At 47.8% G+C, this 26,807-nt stretch overlaps 8 protein-coding genes across 8 annotated transcripts; 4 read left to right on the plus strand and 4 right to left on the minus strand.

Moving 5' to 3' along the window:
- Positions 1–130: 130 nt before the first annotated feature.
- On the minus strand, positions 131–1,177 carry DFJ58DRAFT_659227 (uncharacterized protein; the record flags this gene model as incomplete). The annotated part of the gene is given in 4 exon segments (XM_041382073.1): positions 131–574; positions 636–711; positions 724–1,052; positions 1,106–1,177. The coding sequence occupies 4 exon segments, from the start codon at positions 1,175–1,177 to the stop codon at positions 131–133; spliced, it is 921 nt and encodes a 306-aa protein (XP_041244786.1).
- Positions 1,178–2,603: 1,426 nt separating this feature from the next.
- Positions 2,604–3,680, plus strand: DFJ58DRAFT_784090 (uncharacterized protein). The gene has a single exon (XM_041389935.1). The coding sequence runs from the start codon at positions 2,843–2,845 to the stop codon at positions 3,332–3,334; it is 492 nt and encodes a 163-aa protein (XP_041244787.1). The 5' UTR covers positions 2,604–2,842; the 3' UTR covers positions 3,335–3,680.
- Positions 3,681–6,223: 2,543 nt separating this feature from the next.
- Positions 6,224–8,139, minus strand: DFJ58DRAFT_727042 (uncharacterized protein; the record flags this gene model as incomplete). Its single annotated transcript, XM_041385434.1, has 5 exons — positions 6,224–6,440; positions 6,508–6,731; positions 6,786–7,357; positions 7,644–7,791; positions 7,837–8,139. 5 exons carry the CDS (start codon positions 8,137–8,139, stop codon positions 6,224–6,226), a joined length of 1,464 nt encoding a protein of 487 aa, XP_041244788.1.
- A 7,151-nt stretch (positions 8,140–15,290) lies between these two features.
- Positions 15,291–16,262, plus strand: DFJ58DRAFT_840752 (uncharacterized protein; the record flags this gene model as incomplete). Its single annotated transcript, XM_041392640.1, has 2 exons — positions 15,291–15,571; positions 15,626–16,262. 2 exons carry the CDS (start codon positions 15,291–15,293, stop codon positions 16,260–16,262), a joined length of 918 nt encoding a protein of 305 aa, XP_041244789.1.
- A 218-nt stretch (positions 16,263–16,480) lies between these two features.
- DFJ58DRAFT_334861 (proliferating cell nuclear antigen, N-terminal domain-containing protein) lies at positions 16,481–17,997 on the minus strand. Its single transcript, XM_041379914.1, has 6 exons — positions 17,885–17,997; positions 17,776–17,828; positions 17,514–17,727; positions 16,939–17,456; positions 16,702–16,887; positions 16,481–16,645 (listed from the first exon to the last, which is right to left on the minus strand). Exons 1-6 carry the CDS (start codon positions 17,934–17,936, stop codon positions 16,580–16,582), a joined length of 1,089 nt encoding a protein of 362 aa, XP_041244790.1. The 5' UTR covers positions 17,937–17,997; the 3' UTR covers positions 16,481–16,579.
- Positions 17,998–18,116: 119 nt separating this feature from the next.
- On the plus strand, positions 18,117–19,161 carry DFJ58DRAFT_334922 (uncharacterized protein). Its single transcript, XM_041379915.1, has 4 exons — positions 18,117–18,506; positions 18,560–18,670; positions 18,724–18,925; positions 18,978–19,161. The coding sequence occupies exons 1-4, from the start codon at positions 18,393–18,395 to the stop codon at positions 19,001–19,003; spliced, it is 453 nt and encodes a 150-aa protein (XP_041244791.1). The 5' UTR covers positions 18,117–18,392; the 3' UTR covers positions 19,004–19,161.
- Positions 19,162–19,777: 616 nt separating this feature from the next.
- Positions 19,778–21,513, minus strand: DFJ58DRAFT_727051 (uncharacterized protein; the record flags this gene model as incomplete). The annotated part of the gene is made up of 2 exons (XM_041385435.1): positions 19,778–21,239; positions 21,311–21,513. The coding sequence occupies 2 exons, from the start codon at positions 21,511–21,513 to the stop codon at positions 19,778–19,780; spliced, it is 1,665 nt and encodes a 554-aa protein (XP_041244792.1).
- Positions 21,514–21,699: 186 nt separating this feature from the next.
- On the plus strand, positions 21,700–23,735 carry DFJ58DRAFT_727052 (putative diphthamide synthesis protein-domain-containing protein; the record flags this gene model as incomplete). Its single annotated transcript, XM_041385436.1, has 10 exons — positions 21,700–21,873; positions 21,929–22,047; positions 22,100–22,177; positions 22,229–22,404; positions 22,463–22,692; positions 22,743–22,884; positions 22,936–23,105; positions 23,158–23,284; positions 23,334–23,564; positions 23,614–23,735. The coding sequence occupies 10 exons, from the start codon at positions 21,700–21,702 to the stop codon at positions 23,733–23,735; spliced, it is 1,569 nt and encodes a 522-aa protein (XP_041244793.1).
- Positions 23,736–26,807: the final 3,072 nt, after the last annotated feature.

Below are 26,807 nucleotides of genomic sequence, written 5' to 3' on the forward strand. Positions count from 1 at the left end.
CTCTAGTGATGAGAGGGAATAAATAATGCATGATCATTCATCTAAGTTGCGAAGATGCTATACAGTCCCCATGATACAACCATGATATGTAAGAGAAACTTCGGCATCAATACTACTTACATAAATGCAATTACAGTCTAAGAGCCTCCGAAACAGTCAACCAGCGGTGCCCCTCCCACAGTGAGTTATCCCTGCTAGCCGATTCCGGGTCGTCCGACTCTGTCACAGGGTTCCACCCGCAACTCCCTCCCCCAGCCCCAACATGCTTCTGGAAGAACGTACGGAAGTGTGCGTTCACCACGCCTTCCGTAGGAAGGGCATCGCAGTATACTACAGGTGCACGGCCTTTATATAAGGCTCCGATCTCCGAGAGCGTTGCTCGTTGGCCCTCGATGTGAATTTCAACATCAAGCAGACGAGATGGAGGTTGAGTAGTAAGGATATGAGCCACGTATCCTGCAACATCGGATACTGCAGTGAAGGATCCTGGTGTTTCTCCTTTGTTCACGATATGGAACTTGCCAGTATCAGCGAGCGCGGTGAGCCAGGGTACGAATTCGTAGAACAATCCGTTCTGTAGTCGATCTATCATATTTAGCGCTTATTGGAACGACATCCGACAAATGACTACTCACGAAGACGCGGAGAGTTGGTAGTCCGATTGATTTTGCGTAAACTGTGAATGGAGGAATGAGTCGACGCGACGATGCGCTATGTGATCACTCGCCTGCGAAGTCGGTCTTTTGAAAAGCCAACCCGCCTTTAGCTAATTGCGGTTTGATACCGAACTCGCTGGGCACGAAGAGCTTCACACCTGCCTCCTTGGCAGCGTCGGCGAGAATATTCTGGCCGACCACGCCGCCGAAAACAAGGGTGACGGTCGAGATGAGGACATCTACTTTGTGCTCGCGAAGAACTGTGGAGATCTCGGATGCAGACGTGTAGTCTGCGCGTACAACCTTGAGGTTAGGATCATCTGCGGGGAGCGCAGCGACGTTCGTAGAGGCTGGCCGTGCGATGACGAGAATTGGGGCGCCAATGGCAAGGAAAGCCTGATAGAGCTAGCTAAGGACAACAAATGCAAGAATATAATAACGAATGTTACCTTCACGATATGAATCCCGGTGTTAGGGCCTGCGCCGATGATAGCAAAAGACTTGAAGAGTTGTTCAGACATATTGTGTTGGTAAGAGGATTGGTTTGTGTAGTTTTAGACTGCTCTTGTCGATATCCATGCCAGCTTTTATACTGTACCTCCTGCACTATCGCATGGATGATGGCGGTGACCACCAATACTGCCATCTTGATGTGTAGTGAAGTCCAGTGATACCTGAACGATACCTGGGAGACCAGGGGAAATCCTAAGATTATTGCGGAGGATGACGGGGGAATATGCCGCGCCCCGCGGGTCATGACGCGTTATGTTCGCGTCAATCAGCAAGTTCGTGACGTTAGAACTTGAACATGTGAGACAATTTGGAGAACTCGTCGCGACACATCAGAAAAACTTGACGGGGAATTTTCATGACAACTGCGTTACTCTAGTAGATCAAATCACACTTGGTATGCAAGAATTTAATCAAACTCACTCGATACACTGGGACTTGCTTATCGTCCTCGGCAACAACCCTGTCATCGCATCACACTGACCTGGTGCAGATCTATGCAGATGACAGGGTGCACCAGCAGCCTGGAGTCAGTGATCTATTTTGATAGTGAGCATCTTCAAGTTGCACAATCGAACTCACCGCCTCCATCTTATTGATACTCCCGTAGACTTCCGTGCGTAGAGACCAAGTTCAACATCTATCATATCCAGGGCCTGACCAAGGTGTGAAGGCGAAGCTCGGTTACCGCAGTGCACCATCGAGTCACTGACACAACTCAAAGGCAGTGACAAGTGGAAATGCATTTTGTTCATCTGTCGTTGGTATTTTTGGTTTTAATTTGTAACGCAGTGAGACTGATCATCACTGATGAGTCCTTGACATGGTAGCCGTGGGAATTATAGGGGATGGTTCAGACTGCTCTTGCTGAAGTATGAAATGTGAGTTATCGGGACATGGGCGCATCAGTGAATTGATGAGTCCTTGAAAGCTTGATATTGTAGCCGTGGGCACTGAGAAGTATAGCTCTGCTACCGCCAAATATTAGCTTGTATATTGCGAGCAATTTGAGTTGCACATACAATGTCATACATACCCATGTATGTTGCATGTATGCTTGTAAATCCAGCCTAACATGAATGATTTATGACAATGCTGGAACATTCCGCCTCTGCAGCCAATGAGTAGTGGCAGTATACCTGAGCCAATCGTTTTGAGCTTCGATGATGCCGCCCATGTAGCCATGGAAAATCTCGCAGGTCTTCGGTGTCCCAGCGCTGCAATTCCTGCTCCCGTTTCTAGAGAGCTTCAGAGTCTACAGAATCAAAGACTGATCATGGTATGGAATTTGTTTGAGGGTCCACTTTAGCTCAGGTTGGATAGTCCACTGGCATGTTCCGAAAATTTCCCAGCAACGAGCGTTTACATAATTACGTATACGTCAACGTTCACTGACTCGTCCGGCAAAAATAAAAACGTTCTCAGAGGCTCAGACTCTCTAGCTAGTAGCTAGCAGTGGGAGTCAGGGATTTTTGGTCTATCCCATATTATTTCTCTTAAGTGCAGGTCTTTTGTTTGCCGGTGCTCAATCTTCCGCTCCTTACTGCGTTTCGACTCTGATATCCCCCCAGTTTGCACTCATGGTGAGACTCTTCAAAGTGAGATGGGGCAGTAGTTATGTTAGCGCTAAAGCCTAATAGTAACCGTGACATGGCAGACCATGTGGAGAGGTCGAAATGCCCTGCAGCACTATCCCCTTGGTCATCCTCATTGATCCATATGTCTCTTTAATCTTGCCAAGGACGTTCACGACAGATTCGAGAAGCTTGGCTCCTTGTCTGGCCTGGTTGAATTTTATCAGGCTGCACTGGAGCTCCGTCCCCCTGGCCATTCTTATCGATACGCGACTTTTAACAACCTTACCAACAGCCCTCAAGATAGATTTCAGCAGCGGGGCTGTCTTGTCTGACCTCGATGAGGCGACTGAGCTCCATCAGGATACGTCACTCCTTTGTCCCACAGGTCATTCTGACATTCTGATTCTCAACAATCTTGCTATCAGCCTTCATGACAGATTCGGGCAGCTTAATATCCCATCTGACCTTGATGAAGCAATTGAGATTGGGCTTCACCAGATTGCACTAGCACTACTCCTGGCTGATCATTCTGTGGTCGATCTGTGTCAGGTGATATTGGCGCTACCTTGGCAGAAGAATCCAAGCGGCTGAGCTTCCGCCTTCGTAACATGTTCGACCAATCTATTGTAGACCAGTCCCTGCAAATCCAGCAGTAGGATGATGTTGTTTCGCGCATCTGCATGCTCCCTGACTTTTCGTTTCCTCCTACCTCCACTGTTTTCCGACCCTAAGAAAATGGCCGTTGATGGTCCAGTCGTCATTATCGATGCTAGTAAGTACAGCCGTGACGCCTTGATTGTCTTGAGCACCCAAGATCCTATCCACGTACCACTTGATATCGTGCGGACCGGGGTCTCTGAGTTGTCCGATGACTTTCAGCTCCTCGCAGAGACATTCGATTTTTCTAATTATCGACACAAGCTTGCCAGCATCCTCCGCAAGCTTCGGCGTCATGTTGTTGACCCCACTCTTAGGGGGGCCAAAGTACAGCCTGACTCGCGCGTCTGGTGGTGTCCCACCGCCGAGTTCACGTTGCTTTCTCTATATGCAGCAGGACCCTGTGAGAAGAAAAGAGACGAACAGAAGCGGTAAAGAGAACAAAATGAAATACAGTCTATCAATACTATCATTCGATAGGAAATGCACAATTTTCACTTATTGCTGAATAGCAACACAACAACACATATTCGTATCGGATCTACTGTATTGTATACTTTAGGTCTCTGCGCATCAGGCCCAACGAGATTTTTGATATTTTGTTGCGAGCTTGTTGCAGCGGCAGCACTGGAAGTTGAGATGTCGAAAACAGAATAGAAATGCACAATTTCGTCACGCTATGTCACACGCGGCGCCTCGGCCAGGCAAAGATACGGTGGTATCCAAAGTCCGACAGCGCTCCAAGTGAATAATGAGTTCCACACACCCTAGTGACACCACGAATGCAACAAAGCGGAGACTCAAACAAGCCGACAGTGTGATTTCCTGATTTAGCCTGACTGTCATGCTGCACTCATAAATCGTGAATAGCACGCTGTGGTGCTGCTCTATTGACATTTAAACACCTGGAGTAGATTCAGAATGGTGTATCTTATATATGTTAAAGTTTATATGTTGATAGGTTAATGGGATCTGGGTGGATCGTGAATTTAGCGTCCAAAAATCACTCATTTTGGGTACACTTGCACAATGTTTCATCTCAGGAAGGCTCCACAGAGTCGATTTAAAATTTTTGATTCGGTAGGCTTATCGAGCATATGCTAATACTTGTTCTCCCGCTGTTCCGAATGAAATATATGTAGAGTTGTGAGCTCTGGAATGTATTGTACATTACCCATCGATTGTGCATTACGGATCAGTGATAGTATGAAAGTAGCTGTTTAAATCAGTTCAACTTCGACTTTGCAAGTCTTGTGTCGAGAACATAAGTAGGAGGAGCGTGACACCTCCGCACTAAAGCTCGAGAGTGTCCGCGGAGAAACAAATGTATTTTGCAAGTCCGACGACCCAGCTGAAAAGCTCGGGTTTGTCGGGGCTAAAGGTACAAAAAATTTGAGTCCTAGATCGCTATCTACAAAAGAAGGGAGAGGCATATGTGGTGGTAGCAAAATTTTCTGTTTCACGGCGGTAAAACAGAAAAGATGCGGTTCACCTGAGCGCAGGTGCCCAAATATACATTAAGAGAGGGGCTTGAAGCCACGTAAGCACAGCGGTGCATGGACCATATCGATGTGCGATAACGGTCATAGAAATTGCCTCACGGATTAAACCTGCGAAAACAACTTTTACCTCCGATTAATCAGTTCAACTTTCGACTTTGCAAGTCTTGCGTCGAGAACATAAGTAGGAGGAGCGCGACACCCTCAGCACTAAAGCTCGAGAGTGTCCGCGGAGAAACAAATGTATTTCGCAAGCCCGACGACCCAGCTGAAAAGCTCGGGTTTGTCAGGGCTAAAGGTACAAAAAATTCGAGTCTAGATCGCTAAAGGACTATAAAGAAAAATTGAAAGACGCGCGGTACGTGGGTCAAGATGGGATAGATGATAATTGTTGTCCAGCTTGTTATGTGCCTGAAGAGTCAAGGTGCGGCAGCAGTGGCATCGTGTATGATTGCTTGTAGAATGAAAGGGTGAACATGAATGTATTTGTGAAATTCTTCTGATGACCATCTTCCAGCTGCTTGTATGAGAGCTGGAGGCACCCCGTCAAGTGCGAGAGCAGTCGCACCTCCCGCTCGCATAGAGTGTCCGCTGAAACCCCGATTTGCGAAAACCCGTTGAAAGTGTGCTGTAAACCACAAGCAGTGGGAACATGTCCATTTGAACGCAACCATAGCTCTGGATAGTGAGGGAAACTGGCGTCTCGAGAGCGGAGATAGCCCTTGAAAATATTGAGACAATCATCCTTGTAATCTGACCTGCGAACAAGAACCTTGCTGCCTTGTCCAAACTTATCCGATTTAGACAAAGGCAGCGTATAAGATACCGAGTTATCGCCGAAGCACACGGTGTGTCTCATAGGGACATGGTCATAGGATTGCAGTTTAACCTGATCAGGCCAAACTAGTTCTCCAAGGCGTTGAAGCGTTTCGAATCCGAAATAGAGTTGCACAAGGAAAAGTATATCATCATGATCTGAAGATTCATGATAACGAAGGAAGGCACCATGTAGGTCATTGCGAGACAGAGATTGTTTTCTTTTAGCAGGATAACTGAAACGGTGCTTACAGCCGGTAGGGATTAGCACAGGTAAACCCGCGGGTGTCCAGAGCCCTACCCGCACCCGTACCTGCACCCGTACCCGCCATATACCCGTACCCACACCCGTACCCGCCATATACCCGTACCCATGTACCCAAGGGTACCAACGGGTACGGGTCTTCGAACGGGTATTGACGGGTTGCGCGGATATGGCAGTAAACCCGCGGGTATAAATTCAAACTATACTAGAAAACATTTAGTAACTACAGATTAATAATAATACCTAATCTGAGCCTTCGTCATTGCCTCGGTGGTGAAAGTGGGTGGAGAGTCGAGTCGCGAGTGACAACGGCCGATCTGTGTGACTGACCAGGCGCAAAGCCAGCGCTTCCGTATGAAGTGCAATAGCCTCATCTAAGTCTTCGTTGTTGCCTCGGTGGCAAAAGCGGGTGGAGAGTTGAGTCGTAAGGTTAGTTAATGACATGGACCAATGTGTGTGACTGGCCGGGAGCAAAGCTAACACTTCCTAGTGAAGTGCGATAGCCTCATCCAAGTCTTCGTCGTTACCTCAATGGTGAAAGCAGGTGGAGAGTTGAGTGGCGAAAGCGGGTGGAGAGTTGTAAACTGTACCGGGCTTCTTCTGCTTCTACATGGACTCTTGTGGTTGCTTCTCGATTGTTCGCAGGAGGGTTATCGAGGAGGGAGCTGAGGTCTCTGAATTTCTTCATCAGGGCCGCTGCGTGATCGCCGCGTGTCTGGAGGCTGTCAAGAGGCGTACGGAGTCGTGTAATCTGGGTCCAGATGATAGTCCTGCCTTGTTCTAACAACTCAACAGCGCGACATACATCACCACTACGAAGAGCACACGATGCAGCATCCATGGCAAGCGTTCTTGGGAAGTCCTTCATGATATTGTGACGAGACGATACTGAAGCTGTCGTGGACATGTAAGCGTCCAGAAGTTGCATGGAAGTTGCATAAGCCTCCAGCTCGGTGGCATGTGAATGTTGACTAGCATATTGAACCCAGCATAGACTTGCTCGCAGGCGAGATAGTGAGCCTCTGGAGACAACATTTGCTGTTGCTTTAAGATGATGCATTGCAGAATTCAGACTGTTAGTATCTTCGCCCACTCCGGTACCGTCAAGCCCCGAATGATGGAATGATAGATAGACCTTAGCTAGCGAGTTGTGGACTACTAATTGACGAGGATCATGTTGCGTCAACAGAGTCAATGCACAGCATAGGTTCTCTCGAGACTCATTGAGGTCTTCTCTATTGCCTCGGTGCTGAAAGCGGGAGGAGAGTTGATTCCCAAGGTCATTTAATGACGAGGACCAATCTGTGTGACCAACCGGGTGCACAGCCAGCGCTTCCCTCTGAAGTGCGATGACCTGATACAAGTCTTCGTCATTGCCTCAGTGTGAGAAGCGGAAGGAGAGTTGACTGGCAAGGTTATTTAATGACATGGACCGATCTGGGTGACCGACCGGGCGCAAAGCCAGTGCTTCCCTGTGAAGTGCGATAGCCTGATCCAGGTCTTCGTCGTTGCCTCGTTGCGAGAAGTGGGAGGATGAAGACAGGTGTTATGTCGAAGAAGATGGAGGAGAATAGCAGGGTGTTGGCATTGGCGGTATCACAAGATGGACAATTGATACATAGTAGTAGTCTAGACTCATGTAAGTAGTTAATGTGCACCTTACCGCAGACTACGGCAGTTGCCGCAGCAGACGACCATATATGGAAGTGACGGGTACGTGGGTCACGGGTCTCAAAATCCCAACCCGCACCCATACCCGCCAGTACCCATACCCGCGACCCGCCGCGAGTTACCCATACCTGTGCTAATGCCTAACAGCCGGTGAGTGTGCGCTGTAACAAACAAGACCGGCGAACTGCGCAGATCTCAGGAAATTCGTCTTCGAGTTTATTGCAGATTCCTGAGAGGTAGACGTCAACAGACGTTGGGAGGATGTATGCAGACATCCAGACGGCATAGAAGGAGAATGTATCAGGAGTTGGCGTGAGGGCGAGGTTATGCAGTCGGCAGAATTCGATATATGATGCGAGTGCTGAGTCGTAAGAAGCTGATGTTGATTTAGCCAGAGTAAAACCGAGCGCAATAGCGCGCTCGTGGAGCAAATGCTCCGAAGTCCACGCCTGCCGAGACTGGCGGGACTGGTGAGATACCTTGGTCATTTTTTGGTAGCCCCCAACGCATCCCAAGGGGGTGTAAATTCATCAAGGATGAGATCAGGCACTTGCCGAAGTGCTAGATGGTTATTGAATCAGGATAAAGCATCCGCGATAGAGTTCTCTGTCCCTGGAACGTGATATACACGTAGATCAACATTGAGCTCGATCAAGACGTTCACTGCTGACATAAGGATGTTGTTATATGGCGCAGAAGCTCGCAAAGAATTGAAAATGTCGACAGTGTTAGTATTGTTGGTAAAGATGGCAACGTGACGAGGAATTGGTTCTGTCTCAGCGAGTGCGTGAATTGCACTGCACACTGCTAGTGCTTCGAAAAAGAAAATTGACCCTGTCGGTGCCTCTCCGGGTAAACGAGATTGAAATCCGAAATTCAGGTCTGGGAACCAGTATCCAAGTCCAACGAGAGACGCATCAGTGTAGATGGTCACCACGTCATCTGTTGTTTCTGGGTTCCAATCCAGAGAGTCAAGAAGAAGGACGCCAGGCAAATTTTTCATATGATTGGTCAACCATGTCAATTCCCGGATGACATCAACATTCACATAGATTTGGGCAAGTGGTTTTACCTTGTCGCGCATCTTGGCATAAACTGCAGCAAGTCCTGGTTTCAGCAGAGGAAAAACATTGAATAGCCAATTGATAGTGCCTGCAATGTGCTGGAATTCTCGCAAGGTGTGGCGATGACAAGGTACCGCGAACACGCGAATGTATGCAATCATCTCGGTTTTCTTTTCCTGAGGGATTGAAATGACCATACTGTTTGGATCGACGTCAAAACCTATGATTGTGAGTCGCCGACCAAAGAGCTGCTTAGCAGGTTCATGAGGGATGCCGAGTTTGTCCCAAAGTTGAAGCAACAGGGCTTGCTTCTGAGGCAGATAGGTACCGTAAGGCTCATATAGGAGCACGTTACCTTCTAACTCGAATGAGAAAGAATCATCCATGTAGAGCTTCAGATGCTCAATCATCACGACGACGCTCGCAACCCACGTCACGAGTGACATGAAAGAGACCCAGATTAGAGCAGATCCTCTCCCACTGAAATTATTGCAGCGGTCCACATAACGGTTATTGTTCACCGTAATTACTTGCTTTAGTTGCCAAAGAGGATGCATTGGCAGTCGACGGTAGGCCTGAGAAACGTCCGATTTGAAGACAACCAGAGGAACATTTCCATGCTCTCGCTGGAACTGAAGAAGGCTAAGACCAAGTGAACGCATTCCATCAAGTTTAACACCTGATGAATTATCGAGGTTGATCATGGAGTTGAGTGAAAATTCCCTGGCGCTGTGGTCTACCACAAGATGGAGTTTAGTTGAGTTAGGTTTCAGGATGATGTGGACTGGTGTGCTGTACATGCCAGCAAGTAGATTTGGTCCAAATGGGGCCGAGAATCAACCTAGGCGGACTTCTTCATTGACTTGCTCTTGAACAAAAGCTCGATGCTCTTCGTTCTTGAGTGGCCGATGAGAGTTGTCCCACGTCAAAGGGTATCCATCCATAGCAGTATCTGCGCACAGCCAGAAACCCTCGCGCAGGCCATCCAGGATAGACTCAATGAAAGGACGATTAGGATGCTCCTGAACGAGTTCACGGAGCACACTAATTTTGACGGGAGTGATGATTGCAAAAAGATCAGGACGAGAATTGAGTGAATGCAAAGCAGTCTCCGAGAAATCGTGGTTTCCCGGATGAGGTAAGGGGGGTTGCATACAAAGATGACTTAGCCATAGGGCTGAAAGAGGACTCATCTATGAACCACGCCATTCCCTGTAAGTACTGAGGGCATTTAATAGCAGAATTAGTTTGATGAGGAGCGAGAGGGGCAGCTCTTTTCAGGGTGCTCTGCGCTCCCGCACTTTGCACATACATGCCGGTAGTTGCAGGATGAATCTGACTGGCTACAAGTCTTGTAGTTCCATCGCTTGCAGTAATCAGAGCCTCGTCGGCATTTTGAACTGCTCGAGACCCCCTCATCATTGACACAGCGACCTGAGAGGGAGAAGTGCCCTTCATAGAGGTCTGAAAACTGGTCAAAGTCAGAGAGTTGTAAGTCTCTCCTCCGACTGACACGTTTCCTGACTGCCTTGTCAAAGGCAATGACACGGGAATGGTACTTGCTAATATTTTGGGCGAACTTTTGATGGATGAAGTTTCCATAGTCTTCGAGTTCGTCATGTCGATGCGGGAAAGCAAATCACATTGCTCGCGAGAAGAGCGAGTACGCGACATTCCAGTCCTGCGAGCTTCGCACAGACTTTGCAGGTTCAGCCTCTCCGCCGACCTTAATTTTGAATTTTCCGAGCTTTTCCTCATGGTCATGTTCTGGTTTGTCCAAGTACCATCCTGTAAAGACAACATCGAAGTTGACGACTCTTCCTCGGATGATATTGTAGAGTTCAGACTCAGGGAACTCAGGGACGAATGAAGACTCAAGCCACTTACGCTTGACCCACTTGGGGTCATGAGCCCAATTCGCGAGAATGGTGTTGGTCTTTCGTAATGAGACAGGGGGTTTCTTCGTCCTTCTAGTGACGGAAGGGTTTGTGAGATTTGAGAGGTCAAGTTTAAATCCTCTGTGCTTTTTACGCGCTGGACCGTCATCCTCTGAATCAGAGTCCTTTTTGGACTCTGAGTTATCTGACAGTTCCGCACTATCACGGTCTCCTCACGACTCTTCTCCATCCTTTGAAGTCTCTTCTTTGCTCTCGCAATCTTGTTCTCCAGCTTGGATAACTTGCTTTTCAAAGGAGTCAAGCATCCGGTGATAAGGACTGACAAGTTCGGCGACTGTTCGCCCTCCGAACTCATTCCTGTTGACATACGACGCTCGCTCGAAGATTTCAAGGATCGCATTGGTCTTCGTGAGCTTTCCTCGTCTATAATCTCCAACAAAGCTCAAACAATCAGAATTGAAGGTATTTTTTCGTGGAGAGGGGCTTCGTTCTTCTGAAGGCTGTTTAGAAGGAGACCGCGAATCACTACTAGTCTGAGTTTGAGAATTTAGGGATTTAGGATCCATGCGCCTTTTTAGAATAAATGATGGAATGAGAAAAACGAGTTCAATGTAGCAAAAATTTTCTGTTTCACGGTGGTAAAACAGAAAAGATGCGGTTCACCTGAGTGCAGGTGCCCAAATATACATTAAGAGAGGGGCTTGAAGCCACGTAAGCACAGCGGTGCATGGACCATATCGATGTGCGATAACGGTCGTAGAAATTGCCTCACGGATTAAGACTCCGTTCGGGAACTCGAATCTGGCTAAGTTTCGACGAGATTTTGAACTTCGAATTTAAGTAAGCTCGGAGTTTGAATTCTGCACTGTCACGCTACAGACTCGAGGATCTGAGCACGTCACACACCGCACACCGCACGCTGCAGAGCTCATTGTACAATAATACCAACAGTATGCTTTTGCGTCTTTTGCACCACCAGGACGACACTACTAATTCCGATGACACGGGTGATCAGTCAGATGATAGAGATGTGGAAGATGATAGAGATGATGAGGGGGATCCAAATGACGCAGAGAAGGGAGATCTAAAACGCCTGCAACAAATCATCAATGTGTTTCAGAACCTGATGGTATCGGCCGCTGGAGTGGTTGACATCGCAGTGGATGCCTATAACTCCTACATACAAACCCACTATGAGAAAGAACCATACCATACCTCGGCGCTATCGGGGATCGCTTGGGTCAACGAGCTCCTTACTGGCCACCCTGAACGCGTGCAATGCGAGCTTGGCGTCCGCCACCATGTTTTCTTTGTATTATTGAATGTGCTTCGTGAAAGCGGAATAGACAACTCAAAGAATGTGCTGCTGGAGGAACAGCTTGCTATCTTCTTATATGCCTGTGTCACTGGGCTTTCTGTACGCCATCTTGGTGAGCGTTTTCAATGCTCAAACGACACTATATCAAAGTACGTCCTCCCATGACTTTGAACCCGGCTGTACTAACTCAATAGCTCCTTTCTAGGTATTTTAAACGAATTTTGATCGCATTCTCATCTCAGCCGATCTATACCATGTATGTCCGTCTCCCCAGTCCACAGGCCCCCACTCCCCCCACTATCCTCAAAACCAGGAAATTTTACCCGTACTTTGCCGATGTTATCGGCGCCATCGATGGCATGCATATCACGTGTCACCCCACAGCATCTGATCATCATGCTGCCCATGACCGCAAGGGCAACTTGACACAGAATTGTCTTGCTGCCTGTGATTTTGACATGTGCTTTATGTACATGCTGAGCGGTTTCCAGGGGTCCGCAGCAGACGCTCGTGTCTATCACACTGCACGTTTGACGGACTTCACCATTCCGCCGGGGAAGTTTTATCTAGCAGACGCCGGATTCGCTGCATGCGATGAATTGCTTGTACCCTATCGAGGTGTACGCTATCACCTTGCAGAATGGGGCCATGCAAATCTTTTGTATGTCGTTTTCTAATATTTTATTCTTCTCACACTTATCTGCCTTTGGAACTCTATAACTTGCGACACGCAATGCTTCGCAACGTTATCGAACGTATTTTTGGCGTCCTCAAGAAACGCTTCCGCATCATTCTACTTCCCCCTGAGTATAACTCAGAAATCCAGTCTCGCATTCCTCCAGCTCTCTGCTTGATCCACAATATAATCCATATCCACGACCCTAACGACTTACTGGACTATCGACACGTTGAGTCAGACGAGTGGGGGCCTCAGTACACCGGTACGCTCGCTGACGGTCCTCCAACTGAAGCTGCGAGGACACATGCACATGAACATCGCGACCAACTCGCGCAATCTATGTGGTTAGATTATCTTGCAGAGAGACGTCGAAGAGGGGAACCAATGCCACCTGGAGTGCAGGACTAATTCTTAGTGTAGCGCTATTCTTCTTACTGTAGCACTTTTCTCAATGTATCAAATTTTTCGTAAGATGAGTCGTTTGTGGCAGAGGAAGAAACGCCATTCTGGTTGGATGCGGAGTCGGGAGACGTGATACAAATTTTTCGTAAGATGAGTCGTTCGTGGCAGAGGAAGAAACACCATTCTGGTTGGATGCGGAGTCGGGAGACGTGATACAAATTTTTCGTAAGATGAGTCGTTCATGGCAGAGGAAGAAACACCATTCTGGTTGGATGCAGAGGAAGAAGCATGGTTAGCACCAGAACGATAACATGATGTATTTAGTACTACAACAAATTGTAGCGTAGTTAGAGCTCCTTCGCCTTCCTATAGTCCTCTAAATACTGCACAAGAAAGACTTTGCATACGATATCACGTTTAATGTTGAGATACGAATCAGCAACACAAACATCAGCTTGAAACAAATTAATCATAGTGACAATTTTATGCGCGTCGAGATCTTCTTCATCCTGTACCTGTAGAATGGCTTTTTGTTTGCGGAGGGGGACAGGCTCAACAAAATGACTGGAGACCGTCTCCTGAAATGCTGTCGTTGCATTAGCGATACTATCAGCCATCTTTCCTCCCAAGCCTTCCAATGCTGACGGCATTGATAGACGCTGCGACTTTGACGACGACTTCCCTTTGGAGGATTGTGGTGGACGGGACTCATGACGCGAACTGTCATCCCCTTCAGCTTTGCGTTTCACAGCTGTCGAAGATGCAGGAGTGGAGGGAGCAGGGCGACTTTGCATGATGTTGAAACTGGTTGGGGTGATGGGCATGATGGGCGTGACAGGAGTAGAAGCTGTGGGGGGAATGGAGATGGGAATGAGGGGTGCGATGGGAGGACCGGATGTCCCTGGCTCAGCGTGCATAGTGTCGTCATTGTTGTCAGTAGTAGGATGAGCATTGAATTCCACACAGTCAAGTGCATCCTCCAGTGACGCCATCATGACGTCACTGGCACTGGATGGCCCAGGAGTGGCACTTACACTGGGTGTTAATGTGTTGTCAGCGTTGTCAATGCCCGCGTGGAAACCAACCCAGGTGCTTGGTTGCGCTGACATGATACCATGTAGCGCCTCATAATGAGGCCAGCCCTTCGTCTTGTAAGGCTTTGCTTGGGGGTTGTGCTATGTATGTAGTTAGCACACGGCATGACAGGAAATGATAAAAAAAACATACCCTAGTGTAGTCTGCCCAGATCGTCTCTGATTCACATCCGATATTTGCGCCAAGCTCTGGACTGTATGAGATTCCAGAGGCGTGCGCTATCTTGTAGATGACTTGATACAACTTGCGAATCTGAAAAGTGGAGATCAGTACCGCCAGCAGCCACTCAGTAGAAATAAGTACGTACTCGTGACCATTTTGTTTGACATGCCTCTGCAGTCTTTGCAGTGCCTTAGAATAAGGCAGAAGTCAGATGAATATGGCGTGATATCTGTGGCAGGACTCACCTTGCATTACAGGCTGTTTCACCATCTCCACAGCAGTATCATTCCAGAACGTCTTATCGAAATTGAGGCCATCTCCCCCTTTCGATTTGTTGGCGATGACATAGTTTATCAACGCCGTCTCGTCGCTCTGCGACCAAACACAACGATCTTTCGGTTCCATCAAGGTGGCATCCTGTCGTTTTTTCGAGTTCTTCTTCGTCATTAGAGTCGTTTGGCTGCGAAGATGGTCGCAATAACGAAAGCGTCGGGTTGGGGGCATAACCGTATATGATATCAAGGTGTGACATGTAATCAGTCACATTGAACGGCAATCCGGCAAGCTTACTTAAGTAAATTCGAAGTTCAAAATCTCGTCGAAACTTAGCCAGATTCGAGTTCCCGAACGGAGTCTAAACCTGCGAAAACAACTTTTACCTCCGAATAATAATATATCGGCGTTATGAAACCTTAAACTCCGACTAGTTCATTCTTGATTGATACCCTCATGATCTCAGTCTCTGAATCCACAGGTGACCAGCCTGAAAATAATACAGTATGTCGCTACCCACGGACACTGGTGCCAAGCGCACACTATCACATTTTGAATCCGACCACCTATATTGGACGAAGTGCACGGTCCGCTAGGCTTATTTCCAACGTCGAATCTCTCCTCCGTCTCGTTTGAAACATCCAGGAGTTATTTAACGTCCTGAATAGAAGAAATGCAGACTACCTCAGCCTCAGCCGCACTCCGAGCATTTCCCTGTGCTCAAGGGCCCTGAACAACTCGGCGCGCTATGGATTGCGACAACCCCTGCAGTCCACATGGCGGCGCTTTGCCCAAGGCTCTCATCCGATCTGACATCTGGTTTGCGGATGGCAATATCGTCCTTATCGCTGACTCTGCAGCTTTCAAGGTCCACCACGGTCAGCTCGAAAGGCACTCGGAGGTGTTCCGTGACTTGTTTTCCGTTCCACAGCCCATCGAGCAGAGCCTCATCGACGGTTGTCCTTCGGTTGAGCTGCACGACCGTCCGACAGATTTATACCACCTCCTCATTGCGTTGTATGATGGAATGTGAGTATCTAGCGCTGTCTTGGATTCAGAAGCAATGCTCAGTGTTGCGCATAGCTACTTCCAGAAGCACACTGCAGCAGATTTCGTTGCCATTTCCGCTGTACTTCGTCTCTCCACGAAATACTTCATCGAGCACCTACGCGAACGCTGCATCGCCCGTCTTGCGATAGACTGGCCCACATCACTTCCTGAATGGGATCGCAGGGAACACGACGGGACAGATAGCGAGGGCCGTTACAACCCCCGCGAGATCTTCCCCCACCCCCTCCTAATGCTTCAACTCGCTTACGAGCTCAACCTCGACACTTTCCTTCCCGGTGCGTTCTACGACCTCTCACGTTACGGCCCCAGTAAGATCCTTACTGGCACTCGTGGTCCACCACCGATCTTCTTCACTGAAGGCGAGCCCGAAGGTCAGCTCGTCCGCCTCTCAGACGATCATCTGTGCGCGACGTTCCTGGGTCGCGAGGCTGCGCAGTTGTACATACATTCCTTCCTTGAGTCTGCACTTCGCGACCGCCCGTCCACCAACTGTGCAAACGTGGGGAAGTTGAGTGCCGTGCATTGCATTGAGTCATTCTACTTCATACACCTCAACGTTCTGCGTTCTGTCGGTGGGATTGCATGCGGACGTGACGCAGACCCGCTGCATACACTTTTACAAGCCGCAGAGATGTTGGAAAGGACCTGATTTTTCAGACGGGGTGAAGACGTGCGGGTTAAGAATGTGCTCGGTATGCAAGTCTGAATTTACGGATGCCGTCAAAAAGGCAAGGCTGGAGGTATGGGAGCTGATTCCGGAATGGTTTGGACTCAGGGAGCCCAGATCCGTGAAGGATATCAACTAGATTTTTTACAATATTTATCATGGTATTATGGCGGCAGAATGCGCAGTTATCTCAACACACCTAGCTTATTGTACACAAAAGGCATAAAAAGTGGTGAATTATCATAGATACAAAACCAGATTGACATGGAGGATGAGTGATATACAATGAGAGAGTACGTTTATTCCTCGCCAATTTTTGGTGCGAGGTAGTACTTGATCTCGCCTTGTCCGAACTTGTAAGATACCTAACCACAGCACCGTGTGTTAAGAACAATCGACGAACATTAAGAACTAAACGTACAAGAAGTGGCACGTCGTTGCTCAACATGAGCTGCACCGTGTTTGATAGTGCTGAGCTCTTTGAGAAGTTGACGAGGTATTTCAAGCTGAACGTCAACGATACGTGTTGATTCATTTCAATGAGGACCCCTCCATCTGCAGGAGTTTCGTCTGACTTTTTCACTTTCTTGGCGGGCTTGCCGTTGGACTGGAGCACTGGTCAAAGAGTGGAATAAAAATTGGAACGATGACAACCCACCTTTGCGGGTGCTTTCTTGCGCTTCTTGCTACTCTTCTTGTCTTCCTCATCCTCATCCTGTTCCTCCTCACCCTCATCGTCCGACTTGGGTTTGAACTCCTCTTGGTCTTCATCCTCTTCCTCACCCTCCATCTCGACGTCAGCATCTTCTTTCTTCATATTCTTTTCCTTCTTGATCTTCTTTTTACTGCTGCTTCCTTCTTCGTCGTCATCGCCATCGTCTTCCTCCTTAGGCTCTTCATCCTCCTTGCCATAGTTGGCGTACTTCTCTCGGGCAGCCTCAGTTTGCTTCAACAGTACGTTACCGTTTGCAGCTTCGCCTTCACTTGCAAAACGCACGCCTTCCTTCGAAACCTCAATACGTACAGACTCGCCCAGTTGTGACAGGTCCCGGACAATCCTCGTGAATTCCGACGCGGTCATGGTAACTCGTGCATCGTACTCTGTATCCGGAATACCAAGGGTCTCGGCATCTATATCCATGAGTTTCATGTCATACTCCGCGATTCGGTCAGAACCTTGCCGTAGACTCATTCGTGAATATGGTCATTTAGAATATCACAAAAAGGACTCACTTCTTGCTTCGTAGACAAGATTCAGAATATCAGCATCATCAGACGCCTTGATGATACAGATGTCATCATCCTTGGCACACTTGAGGACTTTTGTGAGGGAGTTGAGATTGACACCTAGAGGCATTGGGCGGTCACAGCGATACTTTTTGAAACCTGTTGCATCAAGCTTGACGGCAACGAGAGCTACATGGGAGTTGTCCATGGCTTGAAGGTTCTAAAAGCCATCATCATAATGAGATGACTGCTGGTGGAAAAAACCTACGATTCCTTCTTCATTGCACTCAAAGTTAGCGTCTGTTACCAACTCTTTAATGGCTGCGAAATTTTGACGAATGAGTCCCGCCACGAGTGCAGACGAGAATATAGCTTACAGTCTAGCAGACGCTTGAGAAGGGCTGCTTCTTGGAGTCTTGCTTCCAGCATGATGAGTGCAAGAGAATAAAACTAAGAGAAAGGGAAGGAGATTAGACGCGTCTACGTCGCGTTGAATGGACCATTTCAAGCGGAGACGTACAAGTCCATGGACCGCGTCTTTACGCGTCATGTCACATTTTGTCACACAACAAGGACCTGTCACGTTGGCGTGAAAATCCAAGTCGAGCGCTGTCACCGACTATCACCACGCTCGCCTAGATCTGAGGCTTTGACCTAAGCAACTGGATGTTCTTGAAGTTGCTCGTAACTACATTTGTGTCTCTAAATTCGAATTCAAACTGCATACTACTTGTAGTCCACTACAACAAACATATGCTGTGGTAGCGTGGCTGATCTTTGGCTTTTTTGTCCCAACAAAAGCGTCTTCGATTTATAACGGCTGGAATACCGCTCTGCCACCTCACACCTCAAAACCTCTCTGTCCTACCCGGGTCTCTCATCATTATGACTAGTCAACAAACCAACCTCACGGACCGTAGCAAACTTCGCATGGAGCGGCTCAGGCTCGAAGAGCTAGAGCAGCAACGTTGGGAACAAGAGGCACTTGTAATGCCTGAAGTGCGTAGCTATGTATTCTCTTCAGTGTTGCACAGCGCTTACTGTCAACAAAGGCACTCAATCAAGCTCTCCTAATGTCATTTGCCTCAGTTAAGACTGAATTCAGTGACCTTGATGGACTCTCGTGGTCACGCTACCCTGTTCCTATAGTTCCTAACCCATGGGTACGCTGTCATCCTCCTCTCCTCCGCTCTGTCTTATATTACTCTTCCCTCAGGCGATAGACGAACCACCCCCCACTCCAACACCGGATTATCCCGAGCTCAGCGAATTCCATGATGAGCCAGAGTACTCTCAACGGTCACAAACACCCTCACCTTACACTATTTCATCTATCACTGGGCTAACCTCTTTCGCACCTGGGGAAACGATTCGAGCACCCCGAGCCCCAAATAAATCGTCTCGGTCTCCCTTGTTACGTACAAACCAGTTCACTCCGGATTCGAACATTTCAAGATGCTCTGATTACAGAAGACCGTCATCTTCACCGCCCATAATCTATCACATGTCACCAAATTCACCAAGTGATGCTCGCTATCCACTCCGCCAACTACCCTCATTCGACACACCTATACAACCCCGAATATCCATTCCTTCAAAACACCGCAAATCTAATTCACAACGACTTACATAACATCAACATTCATCATCACGTCCCCTCGTCTATAACGTTAACGGAAATGCTTTGTATCAATACTACTGTAGCTGTAAGTTTAGAGTTTCGATGGACTGCCTTGGATATTATAACATCGTTTTGCGGGATCATTGAATTGCTGAATGGAGAAGGGAATTCGAAGTTCTGATTGACGTTATATGTCTGAACAGGTTAATATATCATGCCTTGAGGCCTTTCGGATCACAATATCGATGACATGTCCTCTCGGCCCATCAGCGGTCTGGAGATTTGGTGTGTATGGTAGCGTCTACCTCGAAATACCGGACTACCTTGTAATACTATGTGGTTCAATTCGAATTTCGAAAACGCACCCCAGTCTTCCTTCGCCATACGTTCACCCACAGGCAGCATGCGGTCAGGATTTTCAGCCGTGCAAATACCCATCAGATATAAGTACGACGCATTCGGTATTCGGTATTCTGGCCATGGTACATTTCCAATCCTAACAAGATAATGTGATAGATGGTCGAGAACAAGAAGACCATTACATGTGACGCATCTCCACGTAGTGTATATCTGCAATATATGTGTCTCAGCCGACAATTTAAATAATCAAGGGACGATTGAGTGCAAACGTGTCCGCAAGCCACAGCACTTATACAATGATGCACGAATCACTGGCCTTGATGTCGACCTTGTCCATCAACAAGCGAGTCCTCATCCTCAGATCCTCAACTTCCTCTTGCAGAGCCCTCGATTTCTCCCTTTCCTCACTCCGGAGCTGAATAAGGACAGGCAAGATATCCCTAACGCTCTTCCAAGGATGAAAACGTCTTGATATCTCCATCCGCACGTCGTCATCGAGTAAACGACATGAACGGATGCCAAACGTCGTCCAGGTTACACCAACTTCGAGTTTGCAATTGGGTGGACACAGGTGGCTCAAAAACGCAGCGACGGCTTCCGGGTCGCGTGCTCGCGACGTTCCTACAGACAAGAAACAAAGGGCTGTAAAGGGCTTCAATTCTAGCGTGAGAGGGATCTTTACAGGGTTGGCGTCAATGAAAAGACCTAGCCGGCGCAGCTTTGGGCAGTGGCGGGCAAAGGGGACGAGAGCTCGCAAGTCAAGTGTAAATTCGTGCATGATAAGTGGTTCCTCATTCAGAGCTAGACTCTCGAGGGACGGCCACTGGCATGCAAGTTCCTCGATCTCCTCCAGAGTAATGTTTACCGGGTATTTGTGCATGACCTGGAATGTAACAAGATTCGGGAATGAAAGTAGTGGTGTAAGTGTGTTGAACGTGATTTGGTTTGCGGGGACTAGCTCCAATTCTCCAGTGATGTGGTGCGCTAGTAAGACGTACAATTGGGAGAGACAGCAGCATCGCTCTGAGAGCATAACGAACAACGTGTGTAGTTCCTCGGGTTTGTGTTCAACATAGGTGTTGATGTATAGGGATGTGAGATTGATGGGCGCAAAGTCCGCATTCATGAATCGCATGACATGTTCAATGCGAGCAGTGACGGCTAGGTCCCACAGCGCGGGAAATGCTCCTTGCTCAAGGACAGGCGAAAAAGTGTCCACATCCTTTTCTTCACCGAACCCTTGCTCGTGCCCATACTCGAATTGCACGATGTTGATGTGTTTCATCCGCGAAAGCTCGGACACGATGCTCGACGTGAGGAAAAATTCGGGGAAAATGACCTTCTTGAGATCCGGAAGACCTCGAAGAAGTTCTAGGATGGCTGTCTCGATGTATTGCACGCGATAGGGGACACGGAGATCAAGTGAGTGGAGGTGCGGCGCGCGGATGCAGACGTCGAGAAAAAATGAAACTTTATCTTTGTAGCGGAGAGGAGGCGCAGATATAATGAGGTGCCTCAGGCGCTGATGCATGAATAGTGTGGCTCGTTCCATGCAGTCGACATCTTCATATATCCATTCCAGAGTATGCAGGTTCGGGAGCATATCGAGCGTTGTCCTCGTCCTGGCCATATCATCGAGCAGACCTGTATAGTACACGTCACCATCCTGCTGGAATCGCAGAATGCGCACGCGGATTGGCATATTTCTGGAATCTTGCCCAGTCCCTTGAGTCTGGCAGTCCATCGAAGAACTAGAACATATTGAATCGGAGACAAAATTAACAGGAGAACAGTAAGGGAGACAGGATGACGCACACCGTACCGTCCCTTCATCTTGTATGGCCTCAAGAGAGCAAGAAGCCGGGAAAGATCATCTACCTCCCTCCAAATGATGTCCAGTGTAATCTCTGACCATTCCTTGCAAACGCACGCATTGTTCACATGGTCATCTTCGTCCACAAAGCTGAAGATGATGCCCAACAACTCCGGAATAAACAGTACCCTGTGAGGCTGAATGACAGACATGAAGGACACTACTGAGTCTGTAGTTTTTGTACCATTTGATCATGCAAGTGCTGGACTGGGAGATAAACTGAGACAAGCCTTGTCAGTCTCGGCAGGTCCCGCTGCGGCAGAATTGTCCGGGGTCCCTTGCTTCTGATTCCTGATTCAATTGTCGCTGATGCTAAACACAGACTTGCACAAACACAGATGACAGACGTTCCCGCTGCCTCTACTTTCTCGGCGTCAGGAGAGGATGCGATTACCCGCACCATAGAGTTGAATATAGACTCATCTGCGCAAAACATAGTTTCGTCCGACTTCCTCGAAATTTACGAGATCGAACGAACAGTAGCTGCGATCGTAGAAGGGAACTTCAAACGAGTGAGATCCATCCATCCTGCTTTGCCCAGGCTGATCATATCTCATACTAGCATAGATAGCTCTCCAATTTCCTGATGAACTTTTGTGCCATTCTGTCCCAATCTACCGTCTACTCAAAAGTAAAGCAGGCGAGGGTCATGACATCTATGTATTAGCCGACACTTCCTACGGAAGGTTAGTTACTACTCGGCGTAGAAGGCATCTTTTGACCAGCTTCGAACTTCAGCTGCTGTGTCGACGAGGTTGCGGCACAACACGTCGATGCAGATCTAATCGTGCATTACGGTCACGCTTGTTTAAGCCAGTGCGTGCCCGAGACCTACCCTTGATTCAATGCAATGTGACGTTCTCCTAGACCTTCTAGGCTGCCTGTAGTCTACGTCTTTGGAAAGAAGTCTATCGATGTTGATGACTGTATCAACCAACTCGGTCAATGTTTAACCACTCAACTACAGCAAGATACAGCCAGTAATAACAATAATCGACCCACCATTTTACTTCGCTACGATGTTGGATATTCCTGCCATGCAGGTGATTCAAGTTTCTTCTTGGGATGCTGTTGTGCAACGTAAACTTACCAGTAACGCAGACATAATTACCCACAGGCTGGAGAGTGAACTGCAATCCCTGAATACTAGGGTCTTGCACGACCCACCTCCAACTAGGCTTGATCCTAAAACCATCGTGCAAAGTCCCAAAACTTTCGAGCAGACCGGTGGAGAGTCAGATGAAGATAGCTTGACGAATGTCATCGTCGCATATATCGGTGGCGAAAGCCTCAACCTTACGAATCTATTGATGACGCACTCTCATTGCGAGGTGAATCACCATGATTGTCATCTAATATTGGCATCTTATGGATTTTTTAGGTGTATGCATACGACCCCTCTACGAGATCCGCTCACTTGCAATCGCATAGGACCAATAAAATGTTGATGCGGCGCTTCGCGATGGTCCAGAGGGCACGAGATGCAGATGTTTTCGGTATACTCGTTGGCACTTTAGGAGTTAGTCAGTGCTTTTATTCTCATCGTCTTTGTGATCACTAACACACATCACTAGCATCATATCTACCCCTCATAGCTCACGTCAGAAAGCTTCTAGCTCGTGCACAGAAGAAAAGCTATACAATAAGTGTCGGCAAGCTGAATCCTGCGAAGCTTGCGAATTTCATGGAGATCGAGTGTTTCATTTTAATCGCATGTCCTGAAAATAGTGTGATAGATGGCAAGGTTGGTCTGCCTCGTTGGAGTCAACGAATTGCTCACTTTCTGTGACGCACAGGAATTTTTAAGACCGATCGTTACCCCTTTTGAACTCGAGGTTGCACTTCAAGCTGAAGGCACTTGGAGTGGACGATACGTGTTAGATTTTGAGAAATTGCTCGCCGGAGACTCTGAAAATGACCTTGGTGCGCTTCTAACGGTGTTGCGGTTCGACTCTTTATACATGGCATCTAGGCGCCGCCACCGAAGACAATGGGGGCGATCCAGATCAACCGACTTTCTCCTTGGTCACTGGAAAATATCGACAAGCAAAACGCTACGGCAGTAAGCACAATCTCGACGTACTCAGCCTTATCTTACATCCCAAAGTTGAAGACAATGAGACGTCAACTGAGAGAACGTCAGCTGCTCTTACTCTTCGAAACCAAGATGGTGCTCTCTCGAAATTAGCTGACAGCGCGGCAGGTGAGTGATCTGTTGCCCTATAATGTTCTTTGTATGATATGTAGCCCAGCAATGTTTCTGCACTCTCGTTCCTATCAAGGGCTGGAGACTAAAATTGGGGAAGATTCTCCTTCTGTCCTGGAGCAAGGTCGCAGTGGTATCGCTCGTGGTTATTCTGATGATCATTCATAAATATATCACGCATTTTAATATCGAGGAATGCTGTGGTACCCCTCGAACTGTTTCAGGAAGTGACAATGTACAGCACCTTATCATCGGACAGAATTTCGAGATCAAGCACACTGGTCGTATCATATCAAGTTATCTGATGAGAGATTCAAGAACCCAGCTGCTGCTTAATTGAACAGTAGGACAAGCAGGTTCATCGTCAGAGCTCTGGTTGAGCGCGATCGACTTACAGTTGATTCTTCAACACTCTATGCCGAACATCTCCAACCCGAGCACAGTGATTGGGATCCAACTGTTACCATAATATTATATTCCAATCCAGCGGGCGGCCGATATAATCATGCTGTTGAGCGTTTACAGCAATGCATATCAACCGCTCGCTGGGATCTTGATATCATGACTGGAGAATAAGTTCGTGAGCCTGGGTGGCTCAAAAAAAGCATCGTGATGGCTGCTCATGCTTAGAAAACATCTCACCTTGCAACTCATATGGTTACAGCTTCAACCGCACACTGGGGCTAGGGTTTTATTCTGCATCATCGTCAGTATATTCCACCTAACCATCACACTTCTATGACATGCTAAACGAATCTCTTCTCTCCATCGCGATCGTGTGCTCGATACATTTGCCGAACATCTTGAGTAGGGTGTCTTGTCAAGTGTTCGCCGACCTCTATGGAATGAACTCTTAATAATAACGACGCCGGCGTCAGCCAAGGCTTGACTCGCTTATTCTTGGCACGCTTTGTGTCCATCGCATTAAACGCAAACTAGTATTTTTATTTCATTTTACGCTGGCAAGTCCTATGTGATTCTGCTGTCAATGCATGATGTTCTTTGACTCACAGACGTTCATATTGGCCAGTCTTAGCCAAGTGGTAAGTGTGACAGGACAGAAATCTGTTGCAGGTTCGAAAGCGAACCTGCTCAGCAATGTTTTTCCTTCGCCTTTAACACATTCATTCATGGATGGATTCTTCGGTGGTCATAGCCAACTGACACCAGAACAGGTTGGATCTCTACTCTCTTGGGACCCTGGGATTCGAAACCTGCCGACAAATGATTTTCTCTCTGCTCATGGATGCTTTTCATCAGAACAGTTCTGGTCAAAGTGGCTACCACAACAGAATCGAAATCTGTTTCTTGGACTGCGCAGGTTCGAAACCTGTCAATGGCAAGATTTTTTTCTATTGGAACACCCCTTGACATTCGCTCATGGATGGTTTCGTCGCAGGTTCATCTTGACTAGTCTTTCTAGACAAGTGCTTACTACAACAGAATCAAAATCTCTTTCTCTTAGACTGCGCAGGAAACTTGCTGACGACAGGTTTTTTTTCTATCTCAGAACACCACTTGAAGATCCGCTCATGGAGGGTTTCCTTGGAGGTTCGCCTTGACTGGTCTTAGGCAAGTTGTCACCCCAACAGAATCGGAATATGTTGCTGATGTCCTGCACAGGTTCGAAACCTGCTGATGACAAGGCATTTTTCAATTGGAACGCACCTTGACATTTACCCATGAATCGTTTCGTTTAAGGTGCATCTTGACTGGTCTTAGGCCAGTGGTTACCACGACAGAATCGAAATCTGTTTCTCTCGGACTGCGCAGGTTAGAAACCTGCCGACAGCAAGGTTTTTTATCAGAACACGCCTCGAAGATTCGCTCATGGATGGTTTCCCCATACGTTCATCTCAACTCCGTCCTCGCCAAAGTGGTGGCTGCAACAGAATCTAAATCTGTCTCCTGGCCCACTGTGCCGGTGTAGGTTAGAAACCTGCCGACGACAAGGTTTTTTTCCCTTTCGGAACACGCCTTGAAGATTCACTCATGCACAGTTCCTCGGAGGGGAATACTAACTGGCCTTAGCCAAGTGGTTACCACAACAGAATCAAAATCTGTTTCTCTTGGACTGCGCAGGTTTGAAACGTGCCGACAAAGGGTTTTTTTCTATCAGAACACGCCTTGATGTTTCGCTCATGGATGGTTTCCTTGCAGGTTCCTCTCAGCTGGTCTTGGGCAAGTGGTCACCGCAACCGGATTGAAATCGGTTTCTCTTGTCCTGCACAGGTTCGAAACCTGCTGATGACAAGGTTTTTTGCTGTTGGTCCTCGGAACACACCCTGATATTCACTTATGGATGGTTTCGTCGAAGGCGCATCTTAACTGGTCTTAGACAAGTGGTTACCACCACAGAATTGAAATCTGTTTCTCTTGGACTGCGCAGGTTTGAAACTTGCCCAACGACAGCTTTTTTTCTATCAGGACACTCCTTGAAAATTCGTTCACGAATGGTTTCCACGGAGGTCCATCACAACTTCGTCCCGATCAAAGTGGTTACCACAATAGAATCAAAATCTGTCTCTTGGAATGTGCCAGTGCAGGTTCGAAACCTGCCAATGACGACAAGTTTTTTCTTCTACCGGAACACGCCTTGAAGATTCACTCATGAATGACTTCCTCGGAGGTCCATCTTAACTGGTCTTAGCCAGGTGGTTACCACAACAGAATCAAAATCTGTCGAACCTGCTGACGACAAGGTTCTTTTTTCCCTTTCGGAACACGCCTTGAAGATTCACTCGTGGATGGTTTCTCGGACGTGCATCTTCAGTGGTTTTAGCCAAGTGGTTACCAGAGTCAAAATCTGTTTCCCATGGACCGCGCAGGGTTGAAACCTGCCGATGAGAAGACTTTTTCTTTCGGAACACACTTTGAATTCACTCATGGATGGTTTCCTCGGATGTTCGTCTTAACTGGTCTTAGCCAAGTGATTATCGCAACGGAATCAAAATCTGTCTCTCTTGGCCTGTGTAGGTTCGAAACCTGCCGAACGACTTGTGTATTTTCTATCAGAACACACCATGACATTCACTCATGGATGGTTTCCTTGGAGGTCCATCTAACTGGCCTTAGCCAAGTGGTCACAACAGAGTGAAAATCTGTTTCTCTTGGAGTTGGTTCGAAACCTGCTGACAACATTTTTGTGGTGTGGGGATCCTGAGGCACGCTCAGACTCCTCGGACTTCGTATCAGGGACTACTTCTTTCATTTTCACCGCTTTGGAATCTCCAACCGCTG

This window comes from Suillus subalutaceus, assembly GCF_016647625.1.
Source record: "Suillus subalutaceus strain FC151 chromosome Unknown DFJ58scaffold_42, whole genome shotgun sequence".
NCBI lineage: Eukaryota > Fungi > Basidiomycota > Agaricomycetes > Boletales > Suillaceae > Suillus > Suillus subalutaceus.